Source organism: Zingiber officinale, chromosome 1B (genome assembly GCF_018446385.1).
Source record: "Zingiber officinale cultivar Zhangliang chromosome 1B, Zo_v1.1, whole genome shotgun sequence".
NCBI lineage: Eukaryota > Viridiplantae > Streptophyta > Magnoliopsida > Zingiberales > Zingiberaceae > Zingiber > Zingiber officinale.
In genome coordinates this window covers 9,409,323-9,432,118 of record NC_055986.1, presented here as the reverse complement: position 1 = coordinate 9,432,118, position 22,796 = coordinate 9,409,323, and the positions used below count along the sequence as shown (strand labels likewise).

General features: G+C 41.5%; 1 protein-coding gene across 2 annotated transcripts; it reads right to left on the bottom strand.

Moving 5' to 3' along the window:
• Positions 1-1,258: 1,258 nt before the first annotated feature.
• Positions 1,259-7,850, bottom strand: LOC122049578 (probable Histone-lysine N-methyltransferase ATXR5). 2 transcript variants are annotated; one of them, XM_042610951.1, is made up of 6 exons: positions 7,321-7,850; positions 7,162-7,242; positions 2,210-2,436; positions 2,034-2,134; positions 1,729-1,941; positions 1,260-1,626 (listed from the first exon to the last, which is right to left on the bottom strand). In XM_042610951.1, the coding sequence occupies exons 1-6, from the start codon at positions 7,652-7,654 to the stop codon at positions 1,467-1,469; spliced, it is 1,116 nt and encodes a 371-aa protein (XP_042466885.1). In that variant the 5' UTR covers positions 7,655-7,850; the 3' UTR covers positions 1,260-1,466. The 2 variants fall into 2 exon arrangements, with proteins under 2 accessions (XP_042466893.1, XP_042466885.1); XM_042610959.1 differs by lacking the exon at positions 2,034-2,134 and having other exon boundaries at positions 1,259-1,626; positions 1,729-1,928.
• Between the last annotated feature and the right edge of the window lie 14,946 nt (positions 7,851-22,796).

Sequence of the window (22,796 nt, the reverse complement as noted above, 5' to 3'; positions counted from 1 at the left end):
CTAATCACAATATTAACTTTACAGAAAATTCCTATGTCAAACAATTTTATTTCCACTCTTTACATGTAAAATTTTATTTATTTCAACTCCTTCATACAAATATCATTATCTAACTATCTCTAAATTTTTTTTATATACAAAAAATTTAAAAATGAGTATAATTCCTTTTAAATTCAACTTTAAATTAAAATCGAGTATATTTTCTATCAAAATTATCTCTCATATTTTTTAGGTACAAAAAATTTAAAAATGAATATAATTTCTATTAAATTTAGTACTTTAAATTAGAATCGAGTATATTTTCTATCGAAGTGAGTACGGCTTCTAATTGTCTCTTAGATTTTTTTAGGTATAAAAAAAATCTAAAAATGAGTATAATTACTCTTAAATTCAGCACTTTAAACTATAATCAAATATATTTTCTATCAAAATTGAACACGACTTTTTTTCTACTTAATATATAATTTCTTTTAAATTCAGCATCATTTAAATAAAATGTAATATATTTTCCATCAATATCATTTAAAGAAAATCTAACATATTTTTCAAAGTCATACTCAATTTGATAAAAAAAAATATACTAAATTCTAATTTAATATGTTGAATTTAAGAATAATTATTTATTTTAAATTTTTATACCTAAAAATATCAAGAATAATTAAGTAAATTAATATCCATTATATTTAACTATGAAGTAAAAATAAAAATTGCATGCAAAATTTTATTTTTTATTAGGGATTGCATATAAATTTTCCCTCGAATAAACTCACCTCAAATAAATTAGGATAGTTGTCTTACAGGTAAAAGGATAGCCTTTGGTTAGATTCGCCTTGCTTAGGTGAAACTCCTCAGGTGTTTTATTTAAGTAGTAAGATTTGCATAAAATCTAAATATCTTCACAGATGCTCAATATAATAGTAAATTATATTAGTTATGTTTCAAATTTCTATTTATTTTATATCTTCAGACCCAAAATAAAGAAATATCTACTCTAATAATTTAGAAGTTCCTTTTTAAAAGCATCCAATGAAACCAGTCTTATGACCGATCTGGTCGGGGATGGGCATAGATATAGACAGTAGTCCCTTTCTAAACCAGCTTAGAAAGCTTAATGGGTTTGTACCTTGTCTTTACTGGCTAGGGTTTGTCCTCCTAAATGGAATTTGGAAACAATGAAACCAAATTGATAGCGTGCCAAATCACGATACGATATGCTTTGCTACTGGTGTAAACATGAATGACAGCGAACTATACGAACATGAATTTGAATTGCCTCTTAAATAGAACTATATGTCCATATTGCTAAAAAAAATGTATACAAATTGTTGAAGGTACTTTATCTATCAAGAAGTTGCAAACGGGAGAGCTGTGATATACACACAAATTTGGCGTGCAAAAAACTGATCCTGCCATACCACAAGCTCAAGAAGAGGTTAGAATAGTCATGTTAGGGAGGTAATCAGATGTTAGACAAAATTGTGAGTAGGGTATTCTTTCTCATATCCATTGTAATCATAGTATAGCCGTTCTCCGCAATATATATCACGGCAAGCAACAAGCAATACCCTGCACTCACCGTCTACATTATATCTTACACATTTAAGGTTCTGTTTCTTCCGACCATCCCTGCAGAAAATCAAGTGTTAGATGCAAGTCTAGGATCTGAGAAGTTGTAATGAGCATTGCACTAGAAAAAAGTGGCGGATTGGAAGAAAGATGAGAGCTTACCGAGTATGGTTGTTTATACCATTAATGAAACGAGAAATATTTCCACGTTTATCAGGACAGATCACTAAAGTATCAGAAGGGTTAGTAGCTAGAAGAAGCGTCATCATGCTATCACAGTCATCGTGTTCCCGGTTTTTCAAGTAGTCCACGTCGCCCGTATACTCAGCTACAAGTGTCATATCCCTTATAAGACCATCAGCCTGAACAGTAAACCTGTATTAATTAAAATTGTTTATTTTATTTTCTGACTTTCAGACAGTGATTAAACTGAAACTGCGGTTGTAGTATTTGATCAACAAAATTACCCTTCAATTGGATCAAAAACTACCAAGAGAGGAGGACATTCTCCTCTTTTATTCATTGTTTTGCAAAGCTCTAATGCCTCTTTATCTTCCCTTGGAAGGACCTTTGGAAGAATAATACCGTCTTGAATATCTAAGGGCAAACGAGTTTTTCTTTTTAGGAGGAAAGAGTTTCGTACCTGCATGCCACCTTTTTCTAAATTTGCTTGGTTAGAAGATCTATCGACCATTGTAGGTAAATAAGTCAGCTCATTACTGAATTCCATGTTCATTGCTGTTAATGCAGCAGCAAGAGAACCCATTTGTTGAAGTCGCAGAGCAAGATCTTCTGTAGGATTAAATGGTAATAATCGTCGTCTTCTCTTCTTGTACATAACTATGGAACGTCTCTTGCGCTTCTTTCCATCTTCAAAAAACCAGTTTCACAATATCATCATAGTAGACAATACAAATAAGCCACACAAATAGAGATTGAAGCTTCTCAATGAAAACATCATTTAGAAAACAAGTGATAGATCAATACTACTCAAAAGGTATATTAAAGGCCAAGCAAGTATAGTTTGTAAATGCTTGGGAATATTCAGATAGTAACGCTGATGGTCATTGATAAACCAAGCTGCATGATGTGTTGTTAGGTTACCCTTGAGGAACTAAATCCTCTTCAATTACAAATAAAATGATGACGAAATGTGCAATTGTTGTAACAATTATCAGTTAAATAAATAGAGAACTCATAAAGGGCATGAAGTTGAGAAAAATGACCCTAAATACATTAGGTTGTGGCTGGAAAACTCGGCCGAGGCATAATGAGTGCACTACAATTTTGAGGATAATATGAAATACATTGTATAGAACCTGAGCAATAAAGTAAAACCAAAGAGGTAATAAAAAGGACAATAATTCAAAATGCAAAGATAGAATCGTATCCATGATCAGATGCCAGAAAAATCAGTCCAGTATTCCATACCTAAATTGTCGTCTAACACTGGATTTTAACAAGGATTGAAGTGTCCTAACAAGTGAGTTCTCCTCTTTTTTTTTCTTTGCTAAAAATGACACACTCATAACTTTCAAATATTCATGAAGAAAGATTTCATGACATAGGATGCTTCAATATGCATGATTAAATGAAAAGGAATATCTTTGGAGGCCTTGTACCTCTCTTTCGACCATTTTGAATCTTCTCATTGATTTCCAATTTTTGTCCATCAGAGACTTTCCCATGCCTAAGAAAGGGGAGATACCTCATATTTTGAGTTCCAACTTCACACTTGCACTCATGCAATTCTAGGCAAAGCATTGTTTAAGATGTACTCCCATATATTATCATGAGGCCCTTGGAACATTCCATTTCTAGTTTCATGAATAGTTTCTTTGTGAACATATCAAAAAAACAATCATATGGCACAGACACATATGACTCAAGTAACTCGAACAATCTGTATTTTTCCATTGTAAATGTCACAACTGGTGTAGATTGAATCTAAACAGTACAAAAGCATATTTAATAACAAATATAGTTTGTCTGAGAATACATACATATAACTTAAGCAAGAATATTCAATAAAAAACTATTAGCTATTAAACACCCAGCTGTTCATCACAACCAGCTGAGCTATATTTGAACATGCACCCTAGAGCCACCCTATATTCATGAATTCTACTTGTTCGCCATTGAATTCTAGTTGTCATTATAGGGTGTATCCAACGGGTGGGCAAGAAAACCTGATCCAATGAATACCTTTTTTGATGAGAACCAACTCAACAAGAAAATTCAACTTATATCAGTTCCTGGTGGATCAGTTATTGGAAATTCTTTTTATGAGACTAGGATCTCCAATTCAAGTTTTTAATTGTATAAATTATATAACTTTCCTAATATGAGTATAAAACTCGGTAAACACCTAATTAATCTGAGTAATTTACTCCAACAGAAATTCGCAGGTCATCACAATCAGCAGTACTATATTTCAATAACCACCCTATAGCCATCCTAAATTTGTGGCTAAATATGGTCGTGATTGAATTAGTCTTAGGGTGGCAACAAACCTAATCCAACTGGATACCAAATTCAATTGGAAATGAACCAAGAAAATTCAGGTTATATTGGCTTTTGGTAGATCAGTTCCTGCATCAAGAAAAAAATTATAAAATTTGCATCGCGAATTGGTTTTGGAACCCGACTCAAGTTTTTAATTGTAATAGCATATAACTTTTGTTATATGAGTATAAATCTCACTAAATTACATAATTAATTCAAGTAATTTATTATATAACTCAGTAAATTACCTAACTAATCAGAGTCAACTTACTCCAATAATTCACTTTAAATCTAATAAGTCTATTTAACAATATAACTACAATTATGAACATTTAATGATTTACAATTCGTTTCCGTTGTGATTCACATATCACGGTATGATTCTTATATGAACTAGAAATGAAAAGAATCATGATGATTTGGCTATATTAAATACGATTGGATATTTGGATATGAATCTTATTTTATACACTTTTAAAAATAAGAAATAAAACCAATCAAAAGTAAGCAACCCATTAAAAACTATCAAATGGTGGCAAAAGGCGAATACGCTTTGGGATCTAGGGGATGGATGGACTCTTGGGACGGTACCCCCGTCTTTGTCACATGGGAGGAAAGGTGAATCGGGAGAAAGATTCTCCGACTCTTGTGGTGATAGTGGTCTTTCTCGCCCCCAGCGCCCCCACCAACCCGTCCCAGAGCCAACACAGATGAGGTAAATCACGGGCGGCTACTAGCCTTTAGAATAGTGACTAACACATAAGGGAGGCATTTACTTAGCTATACCGAGATTGAAACCCCAGACCTCATGGTGGCAACACCTCATGCCCTAACCACTAAACCATCCCGAGGGGACCCATTAAAAACTATCAACCCGAATATATTAGAAAATAAACCAAATTTATTATAAAAGAAGAAAGAAAATAATGAATTTTATATTATATGGTAGAACGAGCACATTCGTGTATCGGGCTGCCCTTTATGGTAGAATGAGCACTCTCTAAGACTTTCGAAGAGAGCTAAAAGTTGTTCCATTTTTAGTATTATAATAGATTATAAAGGACAAATAGAGTGAAATCTCAAAATCATGATAAAACAAAAAATCTTATCACTTGGAGACACAAAATGAACCATAGTCAACACGGATTCCTCACCTAACAATGACGGAGAAGAATAAATCTTGTTTATTTAATGATAAAGACTTTTCTATGTGCAAAACATTTAAAGAGGAAATTCCTTATTGTTTGTTTTATTTAATGGAATGAATTAAATAATAATTTGCAGATTGTCATTAGTGGAAAATATGAAGCTTTATGAAAACGTCAATTTACTTTCATCTAAACATCCCTTCATTTTATAAATTTTAGATAGAAAAATTATTCTAAATAAAGTAGAATTATTTTTTTAACATATTTTAAAATTTTCATCTAAACCTTATGATTCATGAATTACTAGGTTAACAATTTGAAAATTTAGGATACCTGATATGACCCATAATTAGACAACCTTGATATAACAACACTTGATTATTTACCTCTCCTACTCATAACACCAAGCAACATGGCATGGACATAGAATTCGTAAATATGATTGAATGGCGCGGGGACTCTCTCTTCAAAACTTCGAACTTGAGTTTATAGAGAAAGTGACTTATGAAGATTGCGATTGCGCTCTAATTACTCGATATGGTGCAAGCAAAATTATCATATTGTAGTGTATCAACAAAACCTTACCTTAGGTGTCTTTTCAATGCAATCCATATATGGTGACTACGGATTTTTGTGTGATTTTCTTTTCTATAAATTTCTAAGGTAAGTAGGCAACTATAGTTTTTCCTTTTTTTCTCTTATCCACTTATACACAAACTACTGACTGGTCCATGTTGCCTTAAATGACCTCATATTCCCTTCAATCACCTATTCTCTTTCCCACAACCATTTACTTTGTTATAATTTCATCTCCTCCGCAAAGGATATGAATCTTCATGTTACCTCTCCCCTCTAATAGGGCAATGAAACTTCAAAAAGTTTTCCTTCTTTCCAAAATTCATTTCTCTTACAACTTATTTTACCCTTTATCCCATCTAGCACTTCTTAATCCTGCACTTTCAGACAAGCTACCTCGACCGCCCCAACCAGCCATTTGGTCTTCTTGGTTGTGGTCATTACCACTTATCGCCCTCAACTATAATACAAGTAGCTCATTGAGCTTTGCCAGTGACTTCCAACTGCAAGATCACTACCACCGACTGCAGGAGGAAACAGGGAATACAAACTTGATTCAACAGAGCGCCACCAACAATTGTGTAACAGTGATCATCAGCCTTCAAATACATTACTAAACAGCACATAGCACAAGTCATTCCACACAACCAGCAAACATTTACTCTTTCTGTGTAGCTCATCCATCACATCATGAGATGACTTCAGCAAACTCCACCTGAGCAACCCATAGTCAGATCCAGCATCAATGTCTCTAGCACAAATGGGCATTAACTTGAACAGTCAGACCATTGTCTCTGTATTTGCCTTCGGTTTAATTAATCTAGGGAAACATAACAATCAGTTGTACCCCTCGTCAATGTGACCTGTATGATATTCCTCTTCATTAGTAAATTTTCTACTAACTTCTTCGTTAAGCACTACTTCCTGCACACATTACTACAAACAGAAACCACCATAGTTGTCGATCACAACTTTACTCATCTGTACAGTATGTTGTTTCTAGCAAACAACCAGATTGTTGTCTCCTTTACATATGCTAGCACAACAACACACCTCTACCTCCGTAGTGACAACAGCAACTCATAGACAGTTTAATTTGTCAGAATTCACCCTACACTATCCTAGTGAACCATCATTTCTGGGACTCTCTGCAGCGCCTACGAATTAGGAGCCACTCCGGAAGGAACCCCATTAAATTAAGAGCAAATATCGACGGAAATAAAAATATAGATAGATATAGAAAGGCACAAGGAAGTCTAAGGTACAATTCTTCCCATAATTACATGGGGAAAATAGCCAAAGAAAACTAAGAACAACACATCCTCGTTGAGAATGACACAATCAGTTTGATAAATAAGATAATCACCTTGGGAGGGGCAACATTTCTCGTCGTTGGCCATTTGAATCCTAAAGAAATCAATAATCTTTGTTTGCACCAACGGAAACCCTGGAATCCACAGATAAAATGTGAATCAATATCCTTATTCCTTTCATCCTCAAATCCATAATAGCTATGTCGATGTACTTTTAATCGATCTTTCTCCTACGCAGCTAGGGCAGAACCAGGGCCCAGATGGAACTCTAACGACGATCGGCCGGAGGCAATAGAGGTGGTACCCCTGGTCGCAGTTGTCGCACAGGAGTATTTCCTCCTCTCGATCACCGGATCGGCACTCCTGGCAGCGGAGGTCCACGTAGTATTCGCCGGAGACGGGGGCGGCAGGCAAAGCTACCCGCATTATCTCCTCCATCGAACGAAACTTCTTCGGCGCGGACGGGGAAGGCGCCGCCGTGCGCTTCCGGACGCGGCAGTTCGACTTCCTATTTCCGGCGGCGGAGCAGGATGAAGGCGGGGCCATGGAGAGAAGACCCGACGGCGATCGATGGACCCGTGGGAATCAGAGGCGCACCGAATCGAAAGCAGCGCGGAGGGGCATCCGATGGATTTGAAGGGAGGGAGAAGACAAAAATGGAAATAACCTGGAGAGAAGGGAGATGTCTGTGTGCGGAAATGGAGGGGTGCTAGCGGGAGTTGGGAGAAGGCGCACGATAAGGTCGCAGGAGGATGCGATGTTTGTATTATCTAACGTGCGCTTGGTTGATAGGTTCGGTGAAAAAGGGTGGAAAAGAAAAAGTTCCAAATTGTTTTCAGAATCATCCCTCTATTTTGATTATTACCTCATATAATCGTCTCTGATAAGTATTAATTTGAAATTTTTATTTAAATAAAAATGCTGATAAAAATTTGCTTTCTCAACGTTTCGTTATTCATAGGTAAAATTAAAATATATTCATTTAAAATTAGAAAGATATTTTTCACTGGAAATATTTAAATGTAAATTGCAATAAAATAAATAATTTTATTAAACTGATTCACTTTTTAATAAATTAATACAAAAAGATGTATATTAGGAATTTTAAAAGCGTTTTCATATGCACTCATTTTTCTGAAAGGTGCCAAAATTGTACCTACAAGTTTTGGCAGTCCAATTAATAAAATAAAATTTAATATTCATATAAAACATAATATAATTAAATTTACATGTTTAAAGTGCACTTTATTCCTTTCTCAAATTGGTTCAAATGGAATAATATTTAAATTTAAGATTATTTTAATAGGGCAAAATTAATAGATCATTAAAAAATTGATTGAAGTTAAAGTAGTCAAATATAAATTTAAAATTTAAATTCAGTAAAGAATTAAGTAACTGTTATATTAATCTGCACTTGTTATATTATTCACCAATTTGAATACCACTTTTGTATATCAACACTATTTTCCTTTTACAGATTTTTCTTAAATTGTATATCATGTAAATCAAAAATTAGATGTAAAAAAACTTAGTTTAATTTAATAAAAAAACTAATATCATAAATGAAACCAAAATACATAGAGATAAACTAATTAATGTAGAAAAAAAATCTTTTTTAAAGTCAGTAATAAAATGCAAGAACTTATTGCATAATTTGCATTCATTATCATCTAAATTTATTTTATATTTGATCCTGTCTGAAAATGAGTAGACGGACGCTGAGAAAATAGTACTCACGTTGATTGGGTATTGACTGAAGATGACGTGGATCTCCAACGAGCTAAGCCTGCAACCACAAGTCGTTAGTGCCGAGCCAGGGAGGGGTTCCCCAGCGATGACCCTCCGACGCTCAAGTCAGTTACCGGCGGCAAGCGAATGAAGTAGAGAAGAAAGGAGCAGTAGCGTAACTGTAGCTACAGTAGTGAACATACCTCCGTCTAAGTTAGGGGGTCCTTATATAGGGCTCCCAAGAGACGCGTGCACGCTTCCCGAGATATGCACGCTTCTCAAAGCATATCTGGAAAGGACGTGTCAGGAAAGCGTGTCTGACATCGTACCTTAACAACCCACGTATATCCCTGACGTGACAGTGGAAGCTTCCACCATACGATTCTCTGTCTGACCATGCCGCCTGTCGATGACACTGGCCCCTAAGAAGATATCGCTAACTGCCCTTTTGTCTTTTATTAGGCCGAGCGGGACAGTCGCTCGGCCAGTCTGCCGTCAGGGTGATACAATGGTCAGGTCAAGCGTCCGCTCGGCCAATGATCTGTTGTCCAGCTCCTCCCTGTCAGGCGAGGGAGCCCTGTCTGCCGAGTCGAGGTTGCGTCCACTGCCTAGCCTAGCGGGATGGCCGCTCGGCCTTCGTCCCTCTCTGCTTTGAACTTTATGATCGTCGGAAGCTCGGTGTTTGACCAAGCTGTCGAAGTGTCGAATCGGCTACTCTTCCTACTGATCGGGAATGTAGTTCGCCCGATCGGACGCTTGCCTAGGACGTTGACCACTTTGACCTTCTGCCGGGTGGGCCCCACCTTACCACCGGATCACGTGTCTCCCCCTCAAGTCTAGTCGAAGGAGATTGCAAGTCCGACTGACTAGACAAGTAGTCTGGTCGGTGACTGATTGGTCGATCAGCCAATAGGTGGGTTGAATCCCGATCGTCCCATGTAGGACTGATCTTTCTGTGTCGGTCGGCGCATTGAGCCTTTGTACTTGGATATTTTTTCCTCATCATTCCCGGAGGGGTGTGAGCCAGGTGGTCAGTGTTGACGTCACCAAATCTCCTCGGAATACGCGTAAATCACCCCCATTAAGGTCGAGCACACGCCCATGCCCATTAAATGCTGCCCTGTGGGAGGACGTCACATGTCGCCCCTGCAGCCACCGCACGTCCGAGGTGACAGTTGTTGATGTGATGTTTGGCAGTTCGAATTCAGCGGCTGGATGTGCACTTCGATTCCCGTGCCCTAGATCGGACGGCTCCGGTCGGCCGAGCCATTCTTTATAAAGTCGCGGTGTCGGCTTCTGTTCCATCATCTTGCATCTGTTGTGTGCTCCGACGATTGTGTGTTTGCTTGCTCCGGCGAACGTTGGCTCTTTGCTACGGCGGTCCCCTGCTTCCTACGGTGGTCCTTAGGGATGTAAATGAATCAAACAGTTCGCGAGCTATTCGAAGCTCGATTCGGTAAAAAGCTCATTCGAGTTCGTTCGTTTATCTTATCGAGCTGATGTCGAGCTCGATTTCGAGCTCGACAGTTTTATCGAGCCGAGCTCGAGCTTAAGGATATTCGGCTCGTGAGCTCGCGAACATGTTCGTTTATAGGCTCACGAGCCAAAAAAACGAGCCTTAAATCGAGCCTTAAAACGAGCCTTAAACGAGCCAAAAAAACAAGCTCTAAAATGAGCCAAAAAAACGAGCTCTAAAACGAGCCTTAAAATGAGCCATAAAACGAGCTCTAAAACGAGCCAAAAACGAGCTCTAAACGAGCCCGAAAACGAGTCCGAGCTCGCTTAACGAGTTAGGCTCGTTAATTTTGATAATCGAGCTAATAACGAGCCGAGCTCGAACTGTTCGCGAGCCTGATAATTCTAAAACGAGCCGAGCTCGAGCCTTGTGATAAAAGCTTGATTCGAGCTTGAGCCGAGCTCGAATATAACTTAAACGAGCCAAGCTCGAGCCTGATACTGTTCGGCTCGGTTCGGCTCATTTACATCACTGGTCCTCTTCCTCTGGTAAGCTTTCCCTCTCCCTCTCCATTGCTGCTTTTCTGCTGCTCCTTTTTCGCCACTGTTCCAGCGTCTGTCCAGCGTCTGTTTTGCATTTTTCTCCCCCTTCGTCCGTCGAGCTCTTTGCTTCTCAGTTTCACGGCGATGGCGAGTTCTTCTCAGCCTTCCGACCTAGCTCCCGATCTCTGGTATAATGCCATGGAGACTCGGTTCGACGCGGGCGACGCCACGAGCTTGATAAACGCCTTTGACATCCCTTCTGACCATGAAATAGTCCTAACCTCCCCGTCTGACCAGCCCAATGATCTGTCAGTCGGCACAATTTGTTTCTTCCAAGACCAATTCGTGGCCGACCTTCGGTTTCCCACCCTCCCTTTCATAACCGAGGTCTGCAACTACTTCCGTGTCCCGCTCGCCCAGCTTGTCCCTAACTCCTTCCGCCTGCTGTGCGGCATGGTAGTGTTGTTCCGATTGAACAACATTCCACTGACCCCTCAAGTCTTCCATTACTTCTATTATCCCAAACAGTCCGAGCTGGACACTTACCTTTTCCAATCTTGCATCGGTCTGATCTTTTTTGACAAAATGTCAACTTCCAACAAACACTGGAAGGAATACTTTTTCATTCTGAGACTCCCCGAGCGGCCAAGCTTCCGGACCAAATGGCAGGTCGGGCTTCCCCCTCAACCGGACTTGAAGAAGTACAAGACCCGACCGGACTACCTCCATGCTGCCAACATGCTGGCCGACCTGAAGTTCGACATCCATAAGTTGTTGTCGGAGGGCGTGATGTACGTGTTCAGGCTGAGTCCGATCCGAACGAAGCTCCCGAGTAGCCTAGGTATGAAATTTCTCAACCTTCTTCCTTTGAGTATAACTGATTCTTTTCTTCTCTTGTAGCCGACATCATGATGCGCGCTCGGGCAACCGGCATAATGAAGGCCAAGCAAGTCAAGATTGAAGCAACCGCAGCCAAGGAGATGGAACGGCTTGGCTTGACTCCCGTCGGCTCTCAACAGGGTACGGTTGGGGAGACCCCAACTGTGGGCGAGGGAACCGTCGAACGGTCACCCGACGTAGGAGGAGCAGCCAACCCGCGCCCTATCCGAGAAGTGCTACCCGTCGTTCGTACTGAGGGCTCGGGGTCCTCGGGCGATGAGGTACCACTCACTCGAAAGAGATGCCAAACAGGCATGCCTTCTCGTTCCGCCACCTCGACCGTACAAGCTTCCGCGAGGGGAGGCACCCCGTCTCCGCCCGCTCCTGAAACAGTGGAGGCTACTTCCTCTGATCGGACGTCGTCTTTGGCTGAGCTACCAGAGCCGCTCGTCGTTCAGCCGATCACTTCCCTGCCTCCGGCTAGGCGGAGGATAACACGGTCCGCCATTCTTCCAGTCCCTCCTGCTCAAGCTTCCGGCCCGACAGCCTCTTCTCAATCGGCGTCGAGCGGGCGACAATCCATCACCGCCACGCTTCACCTGCCGACGGAGGGCCTTCTTGCGCCGAGCGACTAGCCAAGCTCTCCCCAACATCAGGTCTATATTCATGGTCGGCTCGCTCGTGTTTGGGAGGAAGCAAGGGCACGAGCGACGGTGAAACCCCCTGGCGCACTCGCCAATAGCCATCTAGAAATGTCCATCGGGGTTAGTATTCTCGACTATCAATTTATAAGTTACCTCCGATCGGCACTAATGTTTGCTTGCAGTTCTGGGTGGAGAACATTACTATGTGTCAGCGGCTGGCTCAAGTGGAGGACGAGCTGAAGAAGCTCAAGATTTCCAGAGAAGCCTCCTCCTCCCAGGGGCCACAGATCGCTCGTCTACAGACCGGCCTGGAAAAGGCCCAACAACTTCTATCGGCGGAGCAGCAGAAGTCTGCCGACCAGGCTAGTAGGCTAGGCCAGATCGAAGCTCAATTGAAGACTTACGACTAGAAACTCGATCTAGCTTCTACAAGGAAACAACGGGCCATCACCGACCTGGAACAGAAGAACAAGGAGGCTCGGCAGTTGGCCGAGAAGCTCAAGAATGCGGAGAACTCCCTGGTTGCCGAGCTAGAGAGTCATTCGGCTAAGGAGGCGGAGCTTCAAGATCAAGTGAAGTGCCTTGAAGAGGATCTGGAGGCCTCCCACGTTGCACTAACAGCCTACCAGGAGGCTGAACCGGCCGCTTCGTGGTCCTGAGGCAACAATAACTCCGCTCGGACCAATTTCTAAAAAAGGGGACCAATCGGATTGTCGGATGGTTTGAGATGGCCATCGACACGACACTCAGCCAGCTGAAGGCGAACGACCACATCTCCGACGCCCTGTCCGACAGTGATGTCAACCGCGCCCAGCTCCTCGACTCCATTCCGGACGAGGCCTTTGACTATATCGAGTGAGCGAGGGATTTGTAGGGAGAATATTTTTTTGGAAGCCTTGAATGTATTCCTACCGCTCGGCAATATTTGACTTATTATCAATGAAATCCTTTTATGATCTTCCTTCATATCTTGTCTTTTTGCTAGTATTTGGCTGTATAGTCCCGATCGGCTGTTACGACCATACTTTCATTATTAGTAGATTCGCTAGGATCATACCTCTGGAATTTATAGTCGTCGCTCAACTCTGGGTTTTAACGTCTCAGGCAGGAGTTTAAGGTCGTCGCTCGACCGTCGATGAAGACCTGGGTTTAACGTCACCGCTTGACTTTTTGGTGAAAACCGGGGTTTAAGGTCACCGCTCAACCGTCGATGGAGACCTGGGTTTAACGTCGCCGCTTGACGATTTAGTGATGACCGGGGTTTAAGGTTGTCGCTCGACCGTCGATGGAGACCTGGGTTTAACGTCGTCGCTCGACGATTTGGTGAGGACCGGGGTTTAAGGTCGCCGCTCGACCGTCGATGGAGACCTGAGTTTAACGTCGTCGCTCGACGATTTAGTGAAGACCGGGGTTTAAGGTCGCCACTCGACCGTCGATGGAGACCTAGGTGTAACGACGCCGCTCAACGATTTGGTGAAGACCAGGGTTTAAGGTCGCAGCTCGACCGTCGATGGAGACCTGGGTTTAACGTCGCCGCTCGACGATTTGGTGAAGACCGGGGTTTACTTGTGAGAGTTTTGGTAACCTTTCATTTTTCATTTCAATCCTGCACTTAAAGGAAACAGGAAAAATGGAGAGTACACCTCAATCACATTGGCGCACCTTTCATCCAGCTCAGTACGGCTGGAGATGGTTCGCGCTCCAAGGACATTCTAGTTGTTGCCCGTCTTCGTCCTCTCGGTAGTAAGCGCCTGAGTGGAGCTTCTCCACGACTGTGAATGGCCCGGCCCACGGAGCTTCTATTTTAGTGACGTCGCCGACCGGCTTCACCTTCTTCCACATGAGGTCACCGACCTGGAACGACATCGGGATCACTCGTCGATTGTAGTTCTGTCTCATCCTCTGCCTATAAGCCATCAGCCGAACGACTGCTTTGTTGCGCGTCTCATCCACAAAGTCTAGCTCCAGAAGCCTCCACTCGGCGTTGTCTTCGCTGTAGTGATGTATTCGATTGGATTCGACTCCAACCTCAACCGAGACGGTCGCTTCACCACTGTAAATCAGGTGGAACGGGGTTACCCCCGTGCCTTCCTTAGGGGTCGTGCGGATTGCCCATAACACATCGGGGAGCTCGTTCACCCAGCTCCCTCCGATGTGGTCGAGCCAAACTCGCAAAATCCGCAAGATCTCCCGATTGGCGACTTGAGCTTGTCCGTTGCTCTAAGGGTATGCTACGGAGGTGAAGGTCTGCTGGATGCCATACTCCTTGCACCACTCTTTGAGTTTCCGTCCGGCGAACTGTCTACCATTGTCTGAGACGAGTCGACGCGGAATGCCGAACCGACAGATGATATGCTGCCAGATGAATTTTTGGACCATCTGCTCGGTTATTTTCGCTAGCGACTCGGCCTCAACCCACTTGGAGAAATAGTCTACCACGACGAGCAAAAACTTTCGCTGCCCAGTCGCCATGGGGAAGGGTCCCACAATATTCATGTCTCATTGGTCGAACGGGCATGACACAGTGGACGCCTTCATTTCTTCGATCGACCGGTGCGAGAGGTGGTGGTATTTCTGGTAGGACAAACAGTTAGCTATTGTCCGAGCTGTTGGTGCAATATTCCCTAGGTCAAGGTTGACCTGGTTGACTGAGCTTGAATTGGGTCAAGCTCGATTCTTGATGTTGGGTTTCGATGTTTGACAATACATGGAGACAATACATGGAGATTGTAGGTGCAATTGTTCATGTGGGGAGATTGTTGGTACAATTCCCTTTTTGGTCAACGTTCACCAGTTCAAATATGAAGGAGAGTCGAGTAGATCAAGGTTGACTGGATACTTGACTGGAAAATCCTGGTGAGTGAAGCCAGGTGAAAGACCTTGTGAGTGAAGCTAGACAGAAGTGAAAGTCTTGGTGAGTGAAGCCAGGCAGATGAAAAATCCTAGTGAGTGAAGCTAGGCAGAAGGAAAATCCTGATGAGTGAAGCCAGGCAGATGAGAAGTCCTGGTGAGTGAAGCCAAGCACAGGAAATCCAGATGGATCAAGGTTGATTGGACATCTGGTGTTGGGAATTCCGAGTATGTCAAAGAGATTGACCGGATACTTGGCACGAAGAAATCCAAATGGGTCAAGGGTGACCGGACATCTGGTGAAAGTCCAAGTGGGTCATGGAGGACCGGGCACTTGGCATGAGACGGTAAATCTAAGTGGGTCAAGAAAGACCATACTTGGTGATCAGAAGTCCAACGAAAAGTTGGCAAAGAGAAAATCCAGATGGGTCAAAAGTTGACCGAATTCTTAGCGGTCATAAGTCCAATAGGGAGTTGGCATGGAACTAGGAAGTTCGGACGTATTAAACTTCCGAAGGTCATAACTTTTGGCTCGGATATCGGAATGAGGTGATCTCAGATGTGAAACGAAGCTAATTTCAAGCTCTACATAGATTTCTGCTTCCCAATTGATTGGCCAATCAATTAGGGGGTTCAATCGATTGGTCAATCGATTGGGCGACGCGATTTTGTGCAGAAAAGCTGTGGATCGATCGGTGGTTCGATTGAAACTTTCCCAATCGATTGGTTAATCGATTGGGAGAGTTTCTGAGCGAACAGTAAGCTTCTGAATCGATCAATTGATCGATTGAAGCCTCCAATCGATCGGGCGATCGATTGGAGCGCTGGAAATCGCACAAGAAGCCTTGAATCGATCGGGCAATCAATTCAGGGTGATTCCAGAGAGCACAAAGGCGCTCTGGATCGATCGAACAATCGATCCAAAGCCTCCCCAATCGATTGGGAGCAATCCAATCGATTGGGATTCGACCGTTGACGCAGATAAAGCCTTTGGCGAGCATTTTTCTGTGTACGACTTCCTCTCTTATCCACGGCAATCACAGCAAAGCTCCACAGCGATCCTTTCTTCCTCACCGTCAGTTCTTGAAGGTTCTTGGAGGCACATCCAAGTCAAGAGGCGAGTTACAACAACAAGAAGAAGAAGCTAGGGTTTCATTGTAATCTTGTAAGATTTACTTGTATTTTGCTTCTTTCTTTCTTATTGTTGTATTGTGAGCTTGTAAGGCTTCTTCGCCTTTGGTAGTTACCGTAAAGGAGTGTTTTCATAGTGGAGGGTGTGTGAGTGTGTGGATCATTGGTTAGTCACCTCTTCTTGAGGTGGATACCAAGTAAATCCTTAGTGTTAGCGTTGTAGTTTTTGTTTCTTGTATTATCCGCTGCACATCATCATCAAGGAGCAAGCAACGACAAGCACGAAGAGCGCGACGAGCTATTCACCCCCCCCCCCCTCTAGCTACATTTCGACCCTAACACGAGCGACATCCTCCTGTAGAGTCGGCTAAAAGTACCCGGCCAACAGAATCTTCCTTGCTAGCGACCGACCGCCCGGATGCCCTCTACAGGAGCCTTGGTGTACTTCTTACAATATATAGTTAGCGTCCCCCGATCCAACGCATTTAAGCAATGGCCTGGAGAAGGCCCTCTTGTAGAGCTGGTCCCCGACTAGGGTGAAACGATTGGCTCTCTTTCTCAATAAGCGAGCTTCTTCCCAATCGGACGGCGTAGCTCCTAATTGTAGAAACTCTACTATAGTCGTTCTCCAATCGCTAGGGAAAGTGAGCCCCTCCATCCGATCGACGTGCGCCACCAAAGATACTTGCTCAATCGGCTAAGTAATGGCAATCGACGAGAGTGAGTTCGTCAATTTGGCCAGCTCAACTGCCGCTTGGTTCTCTGCTCGGGGGATCTTCTAGATGATTACCTCTTGAAAGTTTGCCTTCAACTTTTCAAAGGTCTCGACGTACAACTTGAGCCGCGTGTTACTGATCTCCAATCTTCCACTCAGCTGCTGAGCGGCTAATTGAGAATCAGAGTGGATAAGAACCTGGTCGGCGCCGACATGCCGAGCGGCTTGTAAGCCGGCTATAAGCACCTCGTATTCAGCTTCGTTGCTAGTTGCTCGGTATTCTAGCCGAACTGACAACTGCACTCGCTCTTCTTGTGGTAAGATAAGCAGTATGCCGATCCTACCACCCTGCCGAGCGGACGACCCATCCAGATATACTTTCCAGATCGAGTCGAGTTCAGGGTTTTGTACCTCCATGCCAAAATCTGGCAAGGACTGCTCCTTGATGGCCGTTCGGGGTTGATATTGGATATCGAACTCGCTGAGTTCTGTTGTCCATTTGATCAACCATACGGACGCCTCTAGGATGAGCAGGACTCTTCCAAGAGGGTTGTTGGTCATCACAATGATAGTGTGAGTAAGGAAATAAGGACGGAGCCTCCGAGCGGCGAGCACCAGTGCAAATGCGAGCTTCTCAAGACCGGTGTAGCGAGATTCAACATCCTTTAATATATGACTCAAGAAGTACACTGGCTGTTCTTCGCCGTTCTGCTGAACCAGCGCCGAGCCGACAGCATGATCGGTCGAAGACAGATAGATCCGAAGTGGTTCACCAGTAGTAGGCTTAGCTAGTACAGGTAGTGAGTTCAGATACGCCTTGAGTTCCTCGAAGGCCCGGTCACACTCCTCGTCCCACTGAAACTTGGCGGCTCGGCGTAGAATCTTGAAGAAAGGAAGGCTCCGGTCGGACGACTTGGAGATGAATGGTGATAATACTGTTATCTGACCGGTGAGACGTTGAGCTTCCTTCAAGTTTCTTGGTGGTGGCATATTTTGAAGTGCTTTCACCTTGCTGGGGTTTGCCTCAATTCCCCGCTCGGAGACGATATATCCCAAGAAGCGCCCACTCTCTGCGCCAAACAGACACTTCTGAGGATTTAACTTGATTCCGTACGCCCGGAGGGTCTGGCAGGTCTCCTTGATATCTACACAGAGATCAGTAGCTCGGAGGGATTTAATTAATATGTTGTCGACATATACCTCCATGTTGCGGCCTATCTGTCGCCGAAACACATTGTTCATCAGCTTCTGGTAGGTGGCTCTTGCATTCTTTAAGCCGAACGACATTACGTTGTAGCTGTACGTATCGTCGGCAGTGATGAAGTTGACTTTCTCTTGGTCTTCATGGGCGAGCAACACTTGATAATACTCCTAATATGCGTCCATCATGCATATCAGCTCGCACCCGACCATGGAATCTACCATCTGATCTATCCTAGGAAAGGGATAGAAGTCCTTTGGGCATGCCTTGTTAAGATCCCAGAAGTCGAAGCAGACCCTCCATTTATTGCCTGACTTGGAGACTAACACCACATTGGCGAGCCAGCTCGGAAACTGAACCTCGCGTATGTGTCCGGCCTCCAGTAGCTTCTCAATCTCCACCCGAATAATCAGATTCTGCTCTGCGCTAAAGTCCCTCTTCCTATGCTTCACCGGTCGAGCGTTTGGTCGGACGTGGAGCTCATGCTGCGGGACGCTTAGGGAAATGTCGGGTAGCTCGTGCGTTGACCATGCAAAGACATCATGATTCTATCGAAGGCATCTGATCAGCTCGGCCTTCTGCTTGGCCTCCAGGTCGAATGCTATGAAGGTTGTCGCCTCTGCTCGGCCCAGATGTATCTGTACTTCTTCCTTTTCTTCATAAATTAACGTAGGAGGCTTCTCGGTTATGGCACTTACCTTCAGCCGGGGCATCTTCCGAGCGGACTTTGCTTCCATTTTGACCATTTCGACGTAGCAGCGCCGAGCAGCCGATTGATCTCCTCTTACTTCTCCGACCCGATCTTCCACCGGGAACCTGATTTTCTGGCAGAAGGTCGAGACGACTGCTCAGAATTCATTGAGAGTCGGTCAGCCTAGAATGACATTGTAGGAGGAGGGGGCGTCACGGTGTGGAGACGTCCAGCTTCCTCCATCTCCTCGGCTCGGATTCAGGTGGGTTCTCACAGACGGCGCCAAATTTGATCCTGCCCGAGAGTGAGTAGACGGACGCTAGGGAGTTGACGCTCATGTTGACTGGGTGTTGACTGAAAATGACGTGGACCTCCAACGAGCTAAGCTTACAACCACAAGTCGTTAGTGCCGAGCCAGGGAGGGGTTCCCTGACGATGACCCTCCGACGCTCAAGTCAGTTACCGGCGGCAAGCGAATGAAGTAGAGAAGAAAGGAGCAGCAGCGTAACTATAGCTACAATAGTGAACATACCTCCGTCTAAGCCTGGGGATCCTTATATATGGCTCCCAGGAGGCGCGTGCATGCTTCCCGAGATGTGCACGCTTCTCAAAGCATACCTGGAAAGGACGTGTCAGGAAAGGGTGTCTGACGTCATACCTTAACAGCCTGCGCATATCCCTGACGTGACAGTGGAAGCTTCCACTGTACGATTCTTTGTCTGATCATGTCGCCGACCATGCCGCCTGTCGATGACACTGGCCCCTAGGAAGATATCGCCAACTACCCTTTTTGTCTTTTATTGGGTCGGGCAGGAGAGTCGTTTAGGGTTTACTGTTAGGGTGATACAATGGTCGGGCCGAGCGTCCGCTCGGCCAATGATCTACTGTCCAACTCCACCCTGTCGAGCGAGGGAGCCCTGTCTGCCGGGTCGAGGTTGCGTTCACTGCCTAGCCGAGCGGGATGACCGCTCGACCTTCGTCCCTCTCTACTTTGAGCTTTATGAGCGTCGGAAGCTTGGTGTCTGACCGAGTTGTCGAAGTATCGAACCGGTTACTATTCCTGCTGATCGGGAAGGTAGTTCGTCCGATTGGATGCTTGCCTAGGACGTTGACCACTTTGACCTTCTGTCGGGTCGACCCTACCTTACCACCGGATCAATATTATATAAAAAGTTAGATTAAAGAAAAGTAAAAAAGTTATTGTAGTTTATAAAAATAATTTAAAATGAGAGACATTTTCAACATTAATTTTACAATTATTCAAAATATCAAATGTTAAATGATTTTTGATATTTAGAAAGATTAATGACTACAAAATCCACCTTTACATTTTTAATTAATACATTTTCAGTTTGTCTATATTTACCTAAACTTTTTTGTTTTATAATTAATCATCTCTACTGAAAATTAAATTAATATTTTAATAATTTTAAAGCTATTCACTTTTATAATAAGTTCAACAATTTTAATGTCATTAAATTTAAAAAATTTAATAAATCTAGGAGGAGCTCCATAATAGCAATAAAGGAAAATATTGATTTGAAAACAAAATGAGCTAATTAGAATTTTTTTGACAAAATTCAAATGAAAAATTATAAGTTAAAAGAATAAATAGAATTTTTAAAAAGAATAATGCATGTTTAAAATTTTTAAATTTCAATGGACTTAATTGTTATATTAGGTGTAGGATCTAATTAAAAAAAGTAACTAGAAATAATATCCATAAATTTTTTAATAAATCCAGTAGAAAATTTATATTAGCTTTCTAAATCATACTTAGTATGATTAAAGTTAATTTATGCATGCTTTAGATTTCATTTATTTTAATTTTTAATATTACATACAAAATTAATTAGTTCGTATATTTATGTTTTCGGTTGAAATTTTTTTCTGTGGACAAATGTATTAACTATTAGTATAAAAAAATTTGAAATTTTTTATCAGTAATTATTTTTTATGATTTTATTAACTAAAATCAGATTTTTAAAATTAAAAATTATTTTTGTAACACTTAATTTTTCTGTAATAAATAATTAGATTTTCTATTAGAATAAAAATTTTCAAGATTTTTTAGTATTTATCTAATTTTTTATGAATTTTTATCAAAAATATAATTTTAAATTTTAATTTTGTTTCATAGATAAATTTTAAGATATCTAATTTTTCAGCTACGAAACGTTGTATTTTAAACATTAAAAAAATTAATTAAAAACCTATTTTTAAATATTTAAATTAAAAAATAATTATTTTTTTAAAATAATCATTTTGATCGAAATAAAAATATTTTTGTCATAATTATTTTTAATAAAATGTCATATTACTGAAAAATCTTTTTAAAACCTCAAAGAATATTTTCAATATTTTTTACATAGTTTTCCTATTTTTCCTAATATTTTTTTATATGATCAAAAGGGAGAGGAATTAAATTAAGCGGAGGTACGTAGTATAAAATTTATTAAAAATTTTTGTTTTTTACTTGTTCTTATTACAAATTTGCTACTTGTAATAAATTGTAAATTTATGTTCTTAAATTGTTTTATTGTTTATTACCCTAACTTAATTTGGATTGATGCACATAAAAAATAAAGAGATTATAAGTATTTCAGGTTAAGTTTGATGTGGTCAACTCGATTAAGTTAGATCCTGCAGTGTTGATATCTTATGTCTGAGTATACAGGAGCTTAAGAATATTAGAAGTCGAGTGGAAGACGCAATGGATGTGAAGGATAGCACGGGAAGCGAGTTGACCGGCTCAGTGTATTCGAGGAACGAGAAGCTGCAAAAGAGTACATCGGTGAACGAAGAGATGTGCGATGCACTCGAGGGACAGAAGCCGGGAGAAAGTCTGCTCAAGGAAAAGATCAAAATTGGATTCAGATGAGCTCAATTCCGCATGACCGAAACATCACCTAAGCAAACAAGATAGAAGAATATCAACTTAAAGGTTGATATTGAAGACTCGAGATGGCTTACTTGTATCGAAGCACCTCGAACCAAAGGGGCAAAGGTGCCTTAAGAGTGTCTAAGGCGCCTTGGACAAAAAGGTGCAAAGGTGCCTTGGACAAAAAGGTGCGAAGACACCTCGAGCAAGTTCGGAGGCGCCTTGAGTAAGTTCGGAGGCACCTCCAACCAATCAGTAATAGTTAAGCTACCGTTCAAAAAGGGATAAAAGTTTATTCTCTTGAAGGCATCCTAAATACTTTTAGAGGCGTCTCCAAACAACGATAACTTTTTTTAAAAGGTTATAAAAGACCTTCTGGAGATAGGAATTATTCATTAATCAATGTATTCAATTTTCTAGTATTTCTAAGCTTTCAAAGATGATAAGAGGCTTCTCTACATTCAATGAAAAAAAAATTTAGAGTTTTTTACTTGTCTTATATTAATAACTATATAAGTTGAAACCAAGTAATTCTAATGTCCTCTTAGTTATTTTTATGTATTTTCTTTTGATTATTTAATTAATATTGTATCTTTACTAAATTTAAAAATTAAAAAATTTCTAACTTTCTTTTAAGATTATTTACCCCTCCCCCTCTAATGGCCTAACTAGACATTCAATTTGTATCAAATCATCATAAATATTTACTGTGATTTATTATAATGCCTTATAAATGTTATAAAAATATTCATCAAAAATCTTTAAGTAATATTAAATTTATTATAACGCCTCGTAAATGTTATAAAAAATATTTATAAAAAATCTTTGAGTAATATTAATTTTTATAAAATGTTATATTTAAATGTTCAAATGAAATAAATTCAATAAAAGAGACTCGGTGAGATAAAAAGTAATCTTTAAAATATCATAAAAGTGATTCGTTATAGGATTATTTTATATTTGAGAAAAA

Excerpts from the sequence above, each read along its gene's own strand:
- LOC122049578 (XM_042610951.1), bottom strand. The coding sequence starts at position 7,654 with ATGGCCCCGCCTTCATCCTGCTCCGCCGCCGGAAATAGGAAGTCGAAC. Across the intron at positions 2,135-2,209 it reads TAGAAAAAGGTGGCATGCAG|GTCCTTCCAAGGGAAGATAA; the intron begins GTACGAAACTCT and ends ATTCTTCCAAAG. Across the intron at positions 1,942-2,033 it reads GTTTTTGATCCAATTGAAGG|GTTTACTGTTCAGGCTGATG; the intron begins GTAATTTTGTTG and ends TAATTAATACAG.